The sequence below is a fragment of the Physella acuta genome, unplaced genomic scaffold, assembly GCF_028476545.2.
Source record: "Physella acuta isolate Inbredline_101_S28 unplaced genomic scaffold, ASM2847654v3 ptg000076l, whole genome shotgun sequence".
NCBI classification, from domain to species: domain Eukaryota; kingdom Metazoa; phylum Mollusca; class Gastropoda; family Physidae; genus Physella; species Physella acuta.
This window is the reverse complement of record NW_026731596.1, coordinates 1,092,501-1,108,317: the sequence shown is the minus strand read 5'-3', so window position 1 is coordinate 1,108,317 and position 15,817 is coordinate 1,092,501. Positions and strand designations below refer to the sequence as shown.

The 15,817-nt window shown below is 38.0% G+C and overlaps 1 protein-coding gene across 1 annotated transcript in view; it reads right to left on the bottom strand.

Annotated features, from left to right (window-relative positions):
- Positions 1-15,817, bottom strand: part of LOC131953854 (uncharacterized) — a 26,266-nt gene continuing 10,449 nt past the window's right edge. The window contains exons 9-10 of the mRNA XM_059317257.1: positions 2,885-3,294; positions 1-63 (exon numbers count right to left, since the gene is read on the bottom strand). Of these exons, the coding sequence (XP_059173240.1) occupies positions 2,927-3,294 (368 nt within the window). The 3' untranslated portion in view covers positions 1-63; positions 2,885-2,926. The remainder of the gene's footprint in view (positions 64-2,884; positions 3,295-15,817) is intronic.

Below are 15,817 nucleotides of genomic sequence, written 5' to 3'. Positions count from 1 at the left end.
TTTTTCTGTCTGTCTCAATCCTGTCTGTCGAAATCTCAACAGTAGAGTGAAGTTTGGCCCTACCTGATGAGAATGCAAAATGACATTGAATTTGACTTAATTGGATTACAAAACATATTTTTACAAGTTTTTATTTCACTTGCTTCCTCTGTCTGTCGTCATCCAGTCGTCATAGATCAAAACAAGTGTAGCAACTCCTTTCGTTGTCCGGGCAAACTTTGAATTTTTGCGCCGCCCATATATATATATATATATATATATATATATATATATACATATACATATATATATATATATATATATATATATATATATATATATATATATATATATATATATATATATATATATATATATATATATAAGCTCAAACATGTGGCTCATTTTTACTTAAGCTCAATCAATTTTTTCCGTTTAATATTAATTCTCTCTCACCGCCTGCCTACTCTAGTAAGAGGTTCAAGCGGTAATAGCAATTGTGCATGAAAAGAAAATAAAACATCATTTATACATTAAAACATTATCATATTCCTATTACTAGTATTATTTATATCATTTTCTAAAAAAACAAAACATTTGACAACTGGTAAAAAGTGGGGAGAGATAAAAACAAATGGTAGCTGCAGTGAGGTCAATGCAATTAACTAATTAAAAAGTGGGGAGGGAGTTATGAATACATCTATTGATATGTTTCTTCTGGTGGGGAACGAATACAAAACGTCTGAAATGAAAGAAAAGTTGAGTTGGTAAGGTGAAGTGTTAGCGTTCATATTCTAGAACTCCGCTGTAGATGTATGTTATGCAGTCTTTAAGTGTCTTTGGTGATTCTGTAGTATATTTTATCCTTGTTTTGCCTACGAATGGTGGTGCTTTAAGAACATCTTAATTCATTTTTCCAGTGGCTGTATTGTGTTGCAGTAGGCACATTTGAAGGCACTTGCGTTGGGATGTTTTTGTGCGTGTTGCTTCTCTATGTCGGTGTGAATTATTTATGTCATCGCAAAGACTGCATTGTTTGAGGTCTTTGTGTACTATGTTCATGGCATTCCGCTTCTGCGGTTACTTTGTACAGGCTGGCAAAGTATTTGCATTTTGTGTAACTGTGCACTTGCTTGTATGGTTCCTCTTCTTGGGATTTTAGACTAATTTCCTTTGATGTTTTGGACGAGCTACTTGACTGGTGTAAATTCTCTGGTTATATGAGTGTGTTTTCGTTAATTTTTGTTGTGGTTTCTTTATTTTGGCTAATGCTTGGGTCAACTTCTTCCCCTTTTTGTGGTGCTGCTGCTTTCCCTTTTTGTGGTGCTGCTGCTTTCCCTTTTTGTGGTGCTGCTGTTTTCCCTTTTTGTGGTGCTGTTGTTCAGAAGGGGTACGGGGGGTTATCTCGGGTACTGAATTAGTAATTTTATAGTAAATGTTTGCCTTCCTTGTTTTCCACTGTTCTGGTGTAGGGCTATGTTCATTTGTTTTCTATTTGTTGATGTGATGGTGTCCACTGCTTTTTAAGTCTGTGTTTTACTGGAACTTGCAGTTGTAACATTGATTAGCTATATTGTTAGCTTCATGGCTGTTGCCTCCAGTGTAATCGATGTTTAGACTGTTTGTTTGTCTTTCGGCATTAGGGTCATTGTTGGTGGTTTCGACGCTGATAGCTCTGTTGCCTGAAATGTTGTTGTATTCTTGTAGTGGTGATTTTCGGATTGTTGCCTGACAACTTAGAATGGGATGTATTGTGGGTTGTCATTGTAGATGGTACATTTCCGGTTGTTAGTGCATGGGATGGAGGTGGTTGTGAGTTCTGTTTTGCTTATTGTTCGTTCTTAGTGCTTTGAGGGCGTGGTGGCTGCTTTTGAGTGCTCCAAAATGGGTAGAAAAAGTAAATAAATAATGTGACGTGACTATAAGTAAAGTCATTGTTCTGAACTTTTATAATTAAAGTGGTTAATCTTCCAATGAATATTTCAATAAATTAATTAACGTCTTTAAATTAAGGGTAGCCTATCGTTGGAACTAGAAGATACCCATTGTGACAAATTTTGAATTTTTAAAGAATTTTTCAAAGTCAGACCAAAAAAAATTGAACTTTGAAATTTTCTAAAAAAGTTATCCTTTTTTTTGGTTCGAACATTATTTTAATTTTTATTAAACGTTATATGTAACACGGAGTTACAATTAAAACCTACAAACTGTATACTAAAAATTGTTATGTGTTATAAATATTACAAAATAAATTCAAATGAAAAATGATTACATTGCATTTAATTAATCGTAAGTTCATTAACATAATACATAAAAGTATCCGACTTTTTTCCTGTGACATTTTTCCTACAATCGGCCAATGAGGTCTGAAGCTTAAAAATTTCATAAAAAATGTATTTGTGAAATTAAATCACAATTTCTTTACAAAATAAGAACCACACGTGGTTTATTTATTTTGTGATTAACAGTTTGGTAAAAAAGAACATTGTTCTTTACCTAAATACGTATTTTACAGATCTACACATAGTGCAGATTCTCTCCTGTAACCAAACAGAGAAAAACAACAAAAAAAAAACAAACAACAACAAAAAAAATATTTAAAAATTATTATACAAACTTGAATTTTAGTAGCATATAGATGATTGGTGTGAGACAACTTATTCTGGGATGTCCATTAATATATATATATATATATATATATATATATATATATATATATATATATATATATATATATATATATTCATATGCAGGCTGTGCATTATTATGTATACATTTTAGCTTTATGTTTGAATGTGTGTGCATGCATGTGCGTGTTCATACTTATGCATGTTTTTATGTATGTATGTATTCATGTATGTATGTATATGACAGATCAAAATTGCCATTGCTACAACGAACTTACACAGAAATGATCCAGTAGCTAATGTTTATCTTTTGAAACATCCTAAGCGAAGTTAAGCTGAATAGCATAAGACGTCGTCAAAAAGATGTCTGACTTCAGCATCGAGATTAGGTTCTGCAACAAAGACAGCTGTTTTTCGGGCTGCGGTTTGATTAAAGAGGGCAGCACGTCTAAATAGCTCCCAGCAGCTTCAGATAAGTCAGTCCATTTTTTACTTAACACGAGCGTGCTTTGATATGTGAACGAAGTGTCATTTAGAGGAAAGTCCTTTAGTGTTTTTTTCACAGTGTCTATCATTTGTTTCTGGGTCAAATTTAAATTTTTCAGGTACGTATTATTGTCCATCCCGGTAATAAAGTCTGTTAATCGTTTGTGGAATTGCGTGTATCTTTTCTTGAAACTGTTGACGACTGAAAGCAAATAACGAATAGACTATAAATCTATTAACTAATGCTATTGGAGTTGTTGTTTTTAAGTTAGCTTATCACATACATGCATCCAAGCGCGAAGTATGGGCTCTCGAAATCTAGTCATACACACCAAACCGTTGCAGCTGTTTTATCAGACATCATAGCAATCGTGTATTTATTTAAGACGTTTGCCTTTTTTCTAGAATAGTGATAATTTAATGTAAACAATGTCGGCACTTTATTTCTTGGATCTTAGTTTTTGGGGCGCTGTTTGTCCTCACTACCCCCGAGGCGCCCCATCTTAGATGTTGGGGCGCTAGTTTGTCCTTAGATGTTGGGGCGCTAGTTTGTCCACCCTAATCCGGAATGTGACCAGACAGGTAAAGAAAATTGGGAAATTTTCTTCGGACAAGAACCTAATATGTTTTATCTTTTTTTAAAATCTCAGTTAAAGGAGTCTCACACAGGAGGACACTGTTACTGCACTAATTTATTGTTTGATATAGCTAATATTTTAAATAAAAGAAGGTTATGTTACTCTAAAATAACATTGAAAGTCTTGTTTAATTGCGATTTAATGGTTACCTTATAAACAACTTTATTTTTTTACAATGTAACAAAAGTGAAAATTAAGTTTTATTTTAACATTAAGCTAATTTAAATTGTACGAATCTAGTCCTGTTCTACTCTTGTTTTCAATTTTAAATTATGCCTTATATTCTTTTAAATATTGGAATAGTAAAAATGTTAGTTTTCAACTGTAAAGAGCCTGGATTTAGATTAATTGTCATTTGAAAGTTCATGTGATGGAAAATGAAATGGACCAGATTAGCTGAAATTAGAAAGGGTTTTATATGTGAACCAAAGTTAACCATTTTGATAGCCAAGGCACGTCGTTTTTTTATGTTTTGGGAATAGCTGTAAATTGTTAGGTGTCGTCCATAAACGACGTCACGTTTGTTTGATGATTTTAACCTTCCCTATCCTCTCTGTCACAAAAGCAAGACTCCCTCTCAAATCATATTTCCTCAAAACCGAATTTTATTTTTAAACATCGATTTTTTTTCTAAGATCTTGACTGAGCTCGACTAACATAGGTATTTTAATCAATTTCTATTACATTTGTTTATAAACAGTTTTCTAAAACGCATAATGGCGGCTAAAATTAAATTTCTAACATGACTTTTTTAAAATACAAAAAATACGTCGTCACATGATCTGACCCCCCCCTCCCCGTCCTCACTCGTTACAAAACTACGGATTCCCCCCCCCCCCCCCATCCTTTGAGGGTGAAGTTATTATTGGAAGACACCTTATTAAAAACAGTCAGTATCCGATTTTTTCTTCCCCAAACATGAGACGGTCAAAGTCACGTAGAGCAGTGGCGTAGCGAGGTCGGGTGTCACCCGGTGCGGCACCTAATCCCCCCCCCTCCCCGTAAGAAAAAAATTATATAATACAGTTAAATTACGCGAGCATTATTTTATAATAATTTATATCCTAATTTAGTCAATTCCATTGCTAAACAAATGTTTTTATAACACATTAAAGGCCTGAAATAGTTTAGTATAGAAACTCATATGCCTGAATTACAGTGAAGTCATTGAGGCGGTGAATGTATATTTTTTTATTTTTGTAAAAACCAAAGACTTTGTTCTGAACTTTTATTATAGGCATGAAAAGTCTATGTAATCATACTAATTTTTTGAAAAAAAAATCGTTAAAAAATAAAGGAAGTGATAAAATCATAGCTACATTTGCAAAAGTTAGAGCCGTTCGGGAACCATCGATAACACTCATTTATATATTTATGTATCGAATATAAGCTGTTAAGAATTCTTTTATTAATTCAAATATTTTAAAAAAACGGCCCCAACCTCTCCTTAAAGTAAACCGGAAGGGCCAGAGAGAATAAAATGCACAACATTGTATTCTCGTATAGCATAATATTGTATCTATATATATAAAGCAAAGTGGTCGGGTGCCCGATAGGGCACTTCCCGGCGCCGCAGGCGCGTCAAATTTGGCACGAAGGTGCCTTATGGCGATAGAACACGAGGGCCGGTGACGGTTCGGCAAAAAGTCTACGGAGAGGGGGTCAAAACTGACCTCGACTGACCGGCGCCTTATATGGGCTATATTACGAAAAAAAAATTCCTCCGACGACCCCCCTTGAAATTTTGTGAGGTGGTAGGAGAACACCTTGGGGTGTCACAAAAAACTCGGCATATCTGGGAAAACTTCGTAAAGGGGTCAAAACTGACCAGTTGTATTTCCCTATATAATCTTTGTATTTTATGGGAAAAACAGAGGGTCATTTCAACGCAGACTTTAGGGTACTTAAGCTCAGTATATCTGGCTAAGTTTTTGCATGCTCCTAGGTCAATGGCTTGACCTTTAGGGAAAACTGTCGGTTACACTCAAAGCCCTCGACGAGGGCTTAAAAGTGACCGCGAGTGAAATTCTCTTTATATGAGCTCTATTACGAAAAAAAAATTCCTCCGACGACCCCCCTTGAAATTTTGTGAGGTGGTAGGAGAACACCTTGGGGTGTCACAAAAAACTCGGCATATCTGGGAAAACTTCGTAAAGGGGTCAAAACTGACCAGTTGTATTTCCCTATATAATCTTTGTATTTTATGGGAAAAACAGAGGGTCATTTCAACGCAGACTTTAGGATACTTAAGCTCAGTATATCTGGCTAATTTTTTGCATGCTCCTAGGTCAATGGCTTGACCTTTAGGGAAAACTGTCGGTTACACTCAAAGCCCTCGACGAGGGCTAAAAAGTGACCGCGAGTGAAATTCTCTTTATATGAGCTCTATTACGAAAAAAAATTTCCTCCGACGACCCCCCTTGAAATTTTGTGAGGTGGTAGGAGAACACCTTGGGGTGTCACAAAAAACTCGGCATATCTGGGAAAACTTCGTAAAGGGGTCAAAACTGACCAGTTGTATTTCCCTATATAATCTTTGTATTTTATGGGAAAAACAGAGGGTCATTTCAACGTAGACTTTAGGATACTTAAGCTCAGTATATCTGGCTAATTTTTTGCATGCTCCTAGGTCAATGGCTTGACCTTTAGGGAAAACTGTCGGTTACACTCAAAGCCCTCGACGAGGGCTAAAAAGTGACCGCGAGTGAAATTCTCTTTATATGAGCTGTATTACGAAAAAAAAATTCCTCCGACGACCCCCCTTGATATTTTGTGAGGTGGTAGGAGAACGCCTTGGGGTGTCACAAAAAACTCGCCATGTCCGGGAAAAATCGGGAAATGGGTCAAAACTGACCAGTCGTATTTCTCTATATAATCTTTGTATTTTATGGGGAAAACAGAGGGTCATTTCAAAACGGATTTTATGGCACTTACCCTCTTTACATCTGGCTCAGTTTTGGCATGCTTATAGGTAAATGGCTTGACCTTTAGGGAAAACTGTCGGTTACACTCAAAGCCCTCGACGAGGGCTAAAAAGTGACCGCGAGTGAAATTCTCTTTATATGAGCTCTATTACGAAAAAAAAATTCCTCCGACGACCCCCCTTGATATTTTGTGAGGTGGTAGGAGAACGCCTTAGGGTGTCACAAAAAACTCGCCATGTCCGGGAAAAATCGGGAAATGGGTCAAAACTGACCAGTCGTATTTCCCTATATAATCTTTGTATTTTATGGGGAAAACAGAGGTGTGACCTACTTAGGTCGAGTCATTTTTATTTTTGACATTGTATAATTCCTTATATGGAATGATGGTGTAACACCTGGGGTTTTTCCACTGACTTATTAAGGTGTTTGAGACATAGAAATTTTCCATTAAAATCTGATTGAATGATTCTGATCAGATGATTATCCCAACCAATGGCGACATGAGTTGAGGATAACCTCCCCTGTCACAGAAGTCTTTAATTGCACTGCACACTCGCAACACGAGGCAGTTTTTCTTGACCTGGCAGTCTACGAGGCCGTTTTACCTTAGTCAGGCAGCCGTCCATATTGTCCGGCTATAGACTCTGACCATTTGAACGTGAGAGTACTTAAGACCTGTGTGTGCCTTGCTTTCTTCAGATGATTTAGTCTTCTAGTTTAATATTACTTGTCGCTAAGTAAGTCTTGAAGCTACAGCAGTGTTGTGTGGCCTGTAGCTGTTCTTTAGACAGTGTAGAAATCTGTGATAGTGTTTTTTCCTACATTGTGTAAGTTGGGTTTTTGATATTTTATACATTAAATATTTTATCTCGTTCATCTTGGTGTTTTGCCACATCTGAGTTCGCTGATTAAATGGTCGTATGTAGATTGGATGAGTGTTAATTACAATAGTATCACTAGCTCCCCTAGACATTAATTTCGAGCCCTAGTGGTCGTTGTGTTAAGTGTTCATCCACTTAGGCCGTAAGGCATTTGCATATGACCCCGAAAAAAGAATCCGGGGACGTTCTCCTTCTATTTGGCTGATAGAAAGGTTAACGTTACAAAGTGGGAGCTCGCCGAGATTTAATCTGTCGTTCCAGTTGTTGGTTATATCAGTTGAATACTAAGGTTAGTTGGATTTAGTTGTTTTTATATCCAGTAGCGCAGTGTTCTTGCAACGCGCGCTCAGGCTAGAGTATCTAGGTCAAATAAGCAGACGTGTCACGTCCTACATTTAGAGGTCAAGTACACGGCCCAACGCTGTGTAGTAATTTAAAGAATCTAGGCTTGTTGTGATTTTCAAGTAGTGTTATGGAGTCTTTTTTGGCTAATCCTACTGTTGAAGATGTAGAAAAGTTGAGTAGAAAAGTTTTGGTTAGTGTTGTTAAGGAATTGAAATTGGATTATTCTGTTACGCAGAAGTCAGAGGTGTTGAGAGATAAAATTGTTGTTCATTTCATTAATGAAGGAGTATTTGACGAAAGTTTGTTAGCTAGTGTGTTGCTCCGCGAGGAGAAATCTATAGAAGAGAGGGAGCTTCTATTAAAAGAAAAGGAGTTTGAAACTAAAATTGCTCTAGAGAAACAGGAGTTAGAGGCTAAAATTGCTTTAGATAAGAGGAGGTTGGAATTAGAGTTTGGTCAAGTTAGTGATGTCACTTCTCCGGTAGATCCAAAAAAGTTGTCGGTAGGGCAAGTGATTGCCAAATTTGGGAAATTAGTTCCTAAATTTGATGAAACAGATTTGGTCGTTTTCTTTAACTCGTTTGAGAGTTTAGCGAAGACATGTGAATGGCCCGAAACTTCCATTACTGCTTTATTGAGCTCTGTCCTTACTGGGAAAGCTGCAAAAACATACCAGGCACTCTCTCACGACGTTCAAAATAACTATAGTTTGGTCAAGACTGCCATTTTAAAGGCCTACGCACTGACGCCCGAGGCCTATCGGACAAAATTCCGAACACTCCGCAAGTTACCCACACAATCATATATGGAATTTCTCTTTGAAAAGGAGAAAATATTCTCAAGGTGGCTACACTCTGAGGAAGTTTCTGAGTTTGAGAAACTCAGGTCACTTATCCTAAGGGAAGAATTCCTATCGTCCCTGCCTGAAGAGATACGACTACACATACTGGATAACAAGATAACTGACATCCAGAAGGCTGCTGAGTCGGCTGACACATATATGTTGGTGCATAAGAAACCACCAGTGTCAGGAAACCGCCTCAACCCCGTGCTTCCCCTTTTTGGCAGCAATCCTCCTGTTGGCCAACACGTGAAGGCATTACAGTCCAGAGAGAAACCAAGATCAACTCTCAATCGTCGAGCAGTATGCCAGTTCTGCAAAAGGCCTGGTCATCTTGTCAAGGACTGTTACAAACGTCGTCAATATAACAGAGAGGTGGTGCGTACTTCTGCGCACTATGCTCTATCCCCTCAAGCAGCCAGTTCAACTATGAACTCTAGAATTCTAAAGGACTCTAATCCTAAGTGTCCGCAAGAAGGTAGTCAAGTCTCCACACATTATGTGCAGTCACATTTTGACTGTTCTCGCCACCATCCAGTTTCTGCCGAGTCTACCGATCTCGAGGGATCGAGAAAAGTTGACTTTTCATCTTTTATTGCCGAAGCCATCATTAGCAAACCAGGTGATCCGTTGTCTCAGCGGAATATCACCGTCCTAAGAGACACAGGAGCGTCACAATCACTCCTTTTGAAAAGTTCAATGGACATTACACCAGAGACGAACACCGGAAAGATTTCCATTATCCAGGGAGTGGGGACAAAATCTACTGTCGTCCCTCTACACAAGTTTGCCCTGAAACATCATCTCGTCGAAGGTGAGGTCATTTTAGGTGTGATAGATAGTATTCCTGTCCCAGGAGTACACCTACTTCTAGGGAATGACCTTGCGGGAAGCAAAGTATACCCCTGTACGGTTTCAGACCCTTTGTCAACAGTTCCAGATAATGATTATGAACTGTATCCTGCATGTGCGGTGACAAGAAGCCAGACCAAACAATTGGCTGACACAACGTCTGAACCACACCCGCCATCATCGTCAAGAAATTCGACTCCCAAACTGGAGTCTATGCTTCCAGAAAACACAAGCCTGGGCTTACCCCTGAGAATATCTCAGGAAGACATCATTAAAGCTCAACAAGTCGACGCGGAACTCAAAGCAACGGTCGAAAAATCTCTATCATCTGACGATGGAGAATATTTCGCCGAGAACGGCCTCTTCTTTCGTCGCGCTATACCAGTGATTGCCTCACCGGCCGAACCATGGTTGGGTAAAAACCAGCTGTGGATCCCTCCACCTTATAGGCATGAAATACTTAAGCTGGCACATGACCATCCAATGTCAGCGCACCCAGGTGTCACCAAAACGACGGCGAAGATCAAAGAACTGTTCTTTTGGCCCAAAATGAGAAAAGATGTGTCGCGTTACTGTAGAAGTTGCACGAACTGTCAGTTGGCCGGAAAGCCAAACCAGACAATTCCTAAGGCCCCTTTGAGTCCGATTCCTGTATTAGAAGAACCTTTTTCTAAAATCGTCATGGACTGTGTAGGTCCCTTGCCTAAAACCAAGGCGGGCAACGAGTACCTACTTACCTTTATGTGTTCAAGTACCCGTTTTCCCGAGGCGATTCCCTTACGGAACATTAAGGCAAAAACTGTAGTCAGAGCCATGACCCGGTTCTTCACTACCTTTGGATTACCTAGAATCGTGCAAACAGATCAAGGCAGCAACTTCACCAGTCGCCATTTTCAGGAAGCGCTAGCCAAGCTAGGCGTTACCCACATCACCAGCTCAGCCTACCACCCTCAGTCTCAAGGCGTACTTGAGAGGTTCCACCAAACCCTCAAAACCATGCTAAGGACATTCGCTAACAGTAACACCCAATGGGATGAGTCTGTTCCTTGGATTATTTTCGCCGCGAGGGACTGTATCCAGGACTCTTTAGGCTACTCGCCTTTTCAACTTGTGTTTGGACATTCTGTCCGTGGCCCCCTGAAGCTGATACACTAACGTTGGACAGGTACCAGTGATCATCCTGTGGAAAACTTTGACGATTTTCACGTTCGACTGAAAGCCGTGTGCGAAATGGCTCACAAGAACTTAAGAAAGGCCCAAGTGAGAATGAAAGGACTGTATGATAAGAGTTCTCGTAAACGAACATTCAATCCAGGCGACAAAGTTCTTGTGCTAGTGCCTAATCTGAACAATGCGTTATCCTTGAGATATTGTGGACCCTTTACTGTGCATTCAAAATTAAGTGATTTGAACTATGTTGTCAATACGCCTGACAGAAGAAAGAAACAGACCGTGTATCATGTTAACTCACTGAAAAAATATTATGATAATTGTAACAATTTTCAATCCACAGCTAAAACTACTTTACCTGTATGTTCAAATGTTTCTGATGATGTGATACATGATAAATTGAAACCCCCAAAATTGGTAAATTCTTCCTTTTTAGATAATTTGAATGTCCACCTTATGCATTTGTCCACAGAGGAAAGCCATAGATTGTCTCAATTATTTGAGACATTTCCCTCTATTTTTGGGGATGTCCCCAAAGAAGCGAAGGTTCCACCTCATGATGTAGACGTTGGTGACGCAAAACCCATTAAACAACACCCCTATAGAGTTAACCCGGAAAAAGCTGCTTTGATAAAAGATGAAATTGATTATATGCTCAAGAATGATATCATTGAGCCCAGTTTCAGCAACTGGAGTTCCCCATGTCTCCTAGTACCGAAAGACGGTGGATCTTTCAGGTTTGTGACCGACTTTAGGAAGGTGAATGCGCTCACCAAAGCTGATTCCTATCCCTTACCTCGGATAGAGGACGTTATTGATAAAGTTGGTCAAGCTAAGATAATTTCCAAAATTGATTTACTTTCAGGATACTGGCAAATCCCCTTATCTGACCGTGCAAAAGAAATATCTGCTTTTGTAACCCCTAATGGTTTTTATAGATACAAACGTATGCCCTTTGGTATGCGAAATGCTGGTCAAACTTTCCAGAGGGTCATTAACTCTGTCATTGCTGACGTAGACCAATGTGAGGCCTACATTGATGATATAGTTGTATTTTCTAATACTTTTGAAGAACATATTGTTCAATTGACTAACCTTTTTAGAAAATTGTCTGAAGTTAATTTTACTGTAAACTTACATAAAAGTGATTTCTGTAAAGCTTCAATTACCTATTTGGGTTATCAAGTGGGAACGAACCAAGTTCGGCCCATTGAAGCTAAAGTAGATGCTATTGTAAGGTTACCACCTCCCAAAAATTGTAAAGAGATCAAAAAGTTCCTTGGGATGGCTGGTTACTATAGACGGTTCTGTCAAAACTTTTCAGCTATTGCTGAACCTCTTACTGTACTATTGAAAAAGAAGCTTTAGCTTTGGTTTTGTCATTACAACATTTTGAAGTCTATGTCTCTTCTTCAACCAATCCAGTCAGAGTGTTTTCTGACCATGATCCCCTGAAATTTACCTCTAAGTTAGGGCAGACAAATCAAAGAATATTGAGATGGTGCTTATATTTCCAAAATTTTAATCTGGAAATTTCACACATTAAGGGTAGTGATAATGTTGTGGCTGATTGTTTGTCAAGGATGTAAAATCTTGTTACACACATTGATCATGTGACATGCTTTGTGGTTCATTAGGACCATAAACAGGTTTTGTTTGAGTGTCACTCATATGAAAATGAGTGATGTGAGTTTTGAATTTTTTTCAAAATTCCAATCCTGTTGAATATTTTGTTTATTTTCAGGTGAACCTTAATTAAAGGTAGTTTTTGATTATATGTAATCTTTTATAATAATATGTCTCACATGACTCAATTGATATTGTAGCTAGTCATTGAAATAAAGGTCTTACCCTGGCGGGTTTACCACTTTTAATATTCTCATGGAAAAATTGTAATACCCTTTCTTGAGGAATTTTGATGTATAATTACTTTTTGAAGGGTTACTCCCCTTTTACCAATTGTAAAAGTTGGAGTTACTTCCCTTTTATGTTCAGGGATATTTTCATCTGGTATTATGATTTTGATTGCCTACATTTGTAAAACATTTTTGTTATTTCATTGCCAGATTGGTTCCTTATGTATGTTTTTGTGGAACCTATCTGTCACTTCCAAAAAGGGAGGGGATGTGACCTACTTAGGTCGAGTCATTTTTATTTTTGACATTGTATAATTCCTTATATGGAATGATGGTGTAACACCTGGGGTTTTTCCACTGACTTATTAAGGTGTTTGAGACATAGAAATTTTCCATTAAAATCTGATTGAATGATTCTGATCAGATGATTATCCCAACCAATGGCGACATGAGTTGAGGATAACCTCCCCTGTCACAGAAGTCTTTAATTGCACTGCACACTCGCAACACGAGGCAGTTTTTCTTGACCTGGCAGTCTACGAGGCCGTTTTACCTTAGTCAGGCAGCCGTCCATATTGTCCGGCTATAGACTCTGACCATTTGAACGTGAGAGTACTTAAGACCTGTGTGTGCCTTGCTTTCTTCAGATGATTTAGTCTTCTAGTTTAATATTACTTGTCGCTAAGTAAGTCTTGAAGCTACAGCAGTGTTGTGTGGCCTGTAGCTGTTCTTTAGACAGTGTAGAAATCTGTGATAGTGTTTTTTCCTACATTGTGTAAGTTGGGTTTTTGATATTTTATACATTAAATATTTTATCTCGTTCATCTTGGTGTTTTGCCACATCTGAGTTCGCTGATTAAATGGTCGTATGTAGATTGGATGAGTGTTAATTACAATAGTATCACTAGCTCCCCTAGACATTAATTTCGAGCCCTAGTGGTCGTTGTGTTAAGTGTTCATCCACTTAGGCCGTAAGGCATTTGCATATGACCCCGAAAAAAGAATCCGGGGACGTTCTCCTTCTATTTGGCTGATAGAAAGGTTAACGTTACAGAGGGTCATTTCAAAACGGATTTTTTGGCACTTACCCTCTTTACATCTTGCTCAGTTTTGGCATGCTTATAGGTAAATGGCTTGACCTTTAGGGAAAACTGTCGGTTTGACTCAAAGCCCTCGACGAGGGCTAAAAAGTGACCGCGAGTGAAATTCTCTTTATATGAGCTCTATTACGAAAACAAAATTCCTCCGACGACCCCCCTTGAAATTTTGTGAGGTGGTAGGAGAACACCTTGGGGTGTCACAAAAAACTCGGCATATCTGGGAAAACTTCGTAAAGGGGTCAAAACTGACCAGTTGTATTTCCCTATATAATCTTTGTATTTTATGGGAAAAACAGAGAGTCATTTCAACGCAGACTTTAGGGTACTTAAGCTCAGTATATCTGACTAATTTTTTGCATGCTCCTAGGTCAATGGATTGACCTTTAGGGAAAACTGTCAGTTACACTCAAAGCCCTCGACGAGGGCTAAAAAGTGACCGCGAGTGAAATTCTCTTTATATGAGCTCTATTACGAAAAACAATTTCCTCCGACGACCCCCCTTGATATTTTGTGAGGTGGTAGAAGAACACCTAGGGGTGTCACAAAAAAACTCGGCATATCTGGGAAAACTTCGTAAAGCGGTCAAAACTGACCAGTCGTATTTCCCTATATAATCTTTGTATTTTATGGGAAAAACAGGGTAATTTCAACACAATTTTTACGTTACTTAACCTCTGTACATCATGCTAATGTTTTGCAAACACTTCTATAGATGACTAGGCCGTATGGAAAAACTGTTGGACAGACTCAAAGCCCTCGACCAGTGCTAAAAGATGACCGCGAGTGAAATTCTCCTTATATGAGATATATATAAATAAATTGATCCCCTTAATATTATTTGAGGTCGTAGACCGACCCTGGAGGGTAACAAAAAAACTTTATTCCCGTCGGAAAAAGCCATTGTGGACGTTAAATATGTTTATATATCGTATTTTCTTATATAAGCACTAGCTGCATCCCGTGCTCCGCCACGGTAAATCTTTTTAAAATATACCAACTTTGGAACAGAACAAAACAAACAAAAACACAACACAAACACAAACAAAACACAACCACAACCACAACACAACCACATTACAACCACAACACAACCACAACCACAACACAACCACAAAACAACCACAACACAACCACAACCACAACACACGGTAAATCTTTTTTAAATGTACCAAGTTGGGAACAGAACAAAACTAAATACAACACAAACGAACGCAAAGAAAAAACAAAAACGAAAAAACAAACACAACACTCAACATAAACTCAATTTAAATGTAATCATAAAGGCATATTGCTCACAGTCTATCCCGTAGCGCCAAATCGCGCCCTTTCCGAGCGCCGGCGGAAAATTTCCATTTACACCCTCCCACCTCCCTCAAAGTTTCGATTTCCACCCTCCCCCCCCTTGCTACGCCTCTGTTATAAAACCCCTAGCTTTTCCGCAAATAAATTAAAGGCAGTATTTAGAATATCTGTGTTTTACCGACCATATTGCACTTTATAAATTCATGCATTTTTTTCAGTACTTTTAAAAATTTACAATAAAGTTTCATGACTAAAACCATTGCGCACCTAATGAACGTGATGACTTAATATAGTAATGGAGAATAGTTGATTAAAAATTATAATTAGTAAACAGTACATTCAGTGAATAAAATAAATAAAAGATAGCCTTTTATCAATCAATGCTAATAATAATATTCCAACAATAATCTACTCTTACATGTCTGCATAATTTGCATTCACATTTTGCTAATTATATTATTCCAACAATTATTCCGTCTTGCAGATTTTGCATTCACATTTTTAGCGTGAGTTCAATTTATCTTTGAATTACCTCCATTGGCATAATTACTAAGCAGTTTAATTAGATTTTTCTACCGTACTGTTATTATGTTATTAATATGTATCGACTTTTTCTGGGAATATTAACGAAAACTATATTTGACATTGATCCTTTTAATATGTTTTAGCAATGTGCGTGTATTTAATATTCTCTTTACGTTATGCAAAATTGTACAAACAGTGGAAATTATAAATTAGCTCTATGCCGCTATATAAACAAACCCTACTCTAATACTTATAATAAGACACTGCGGTGCACTGAAAAGCACAGCATGG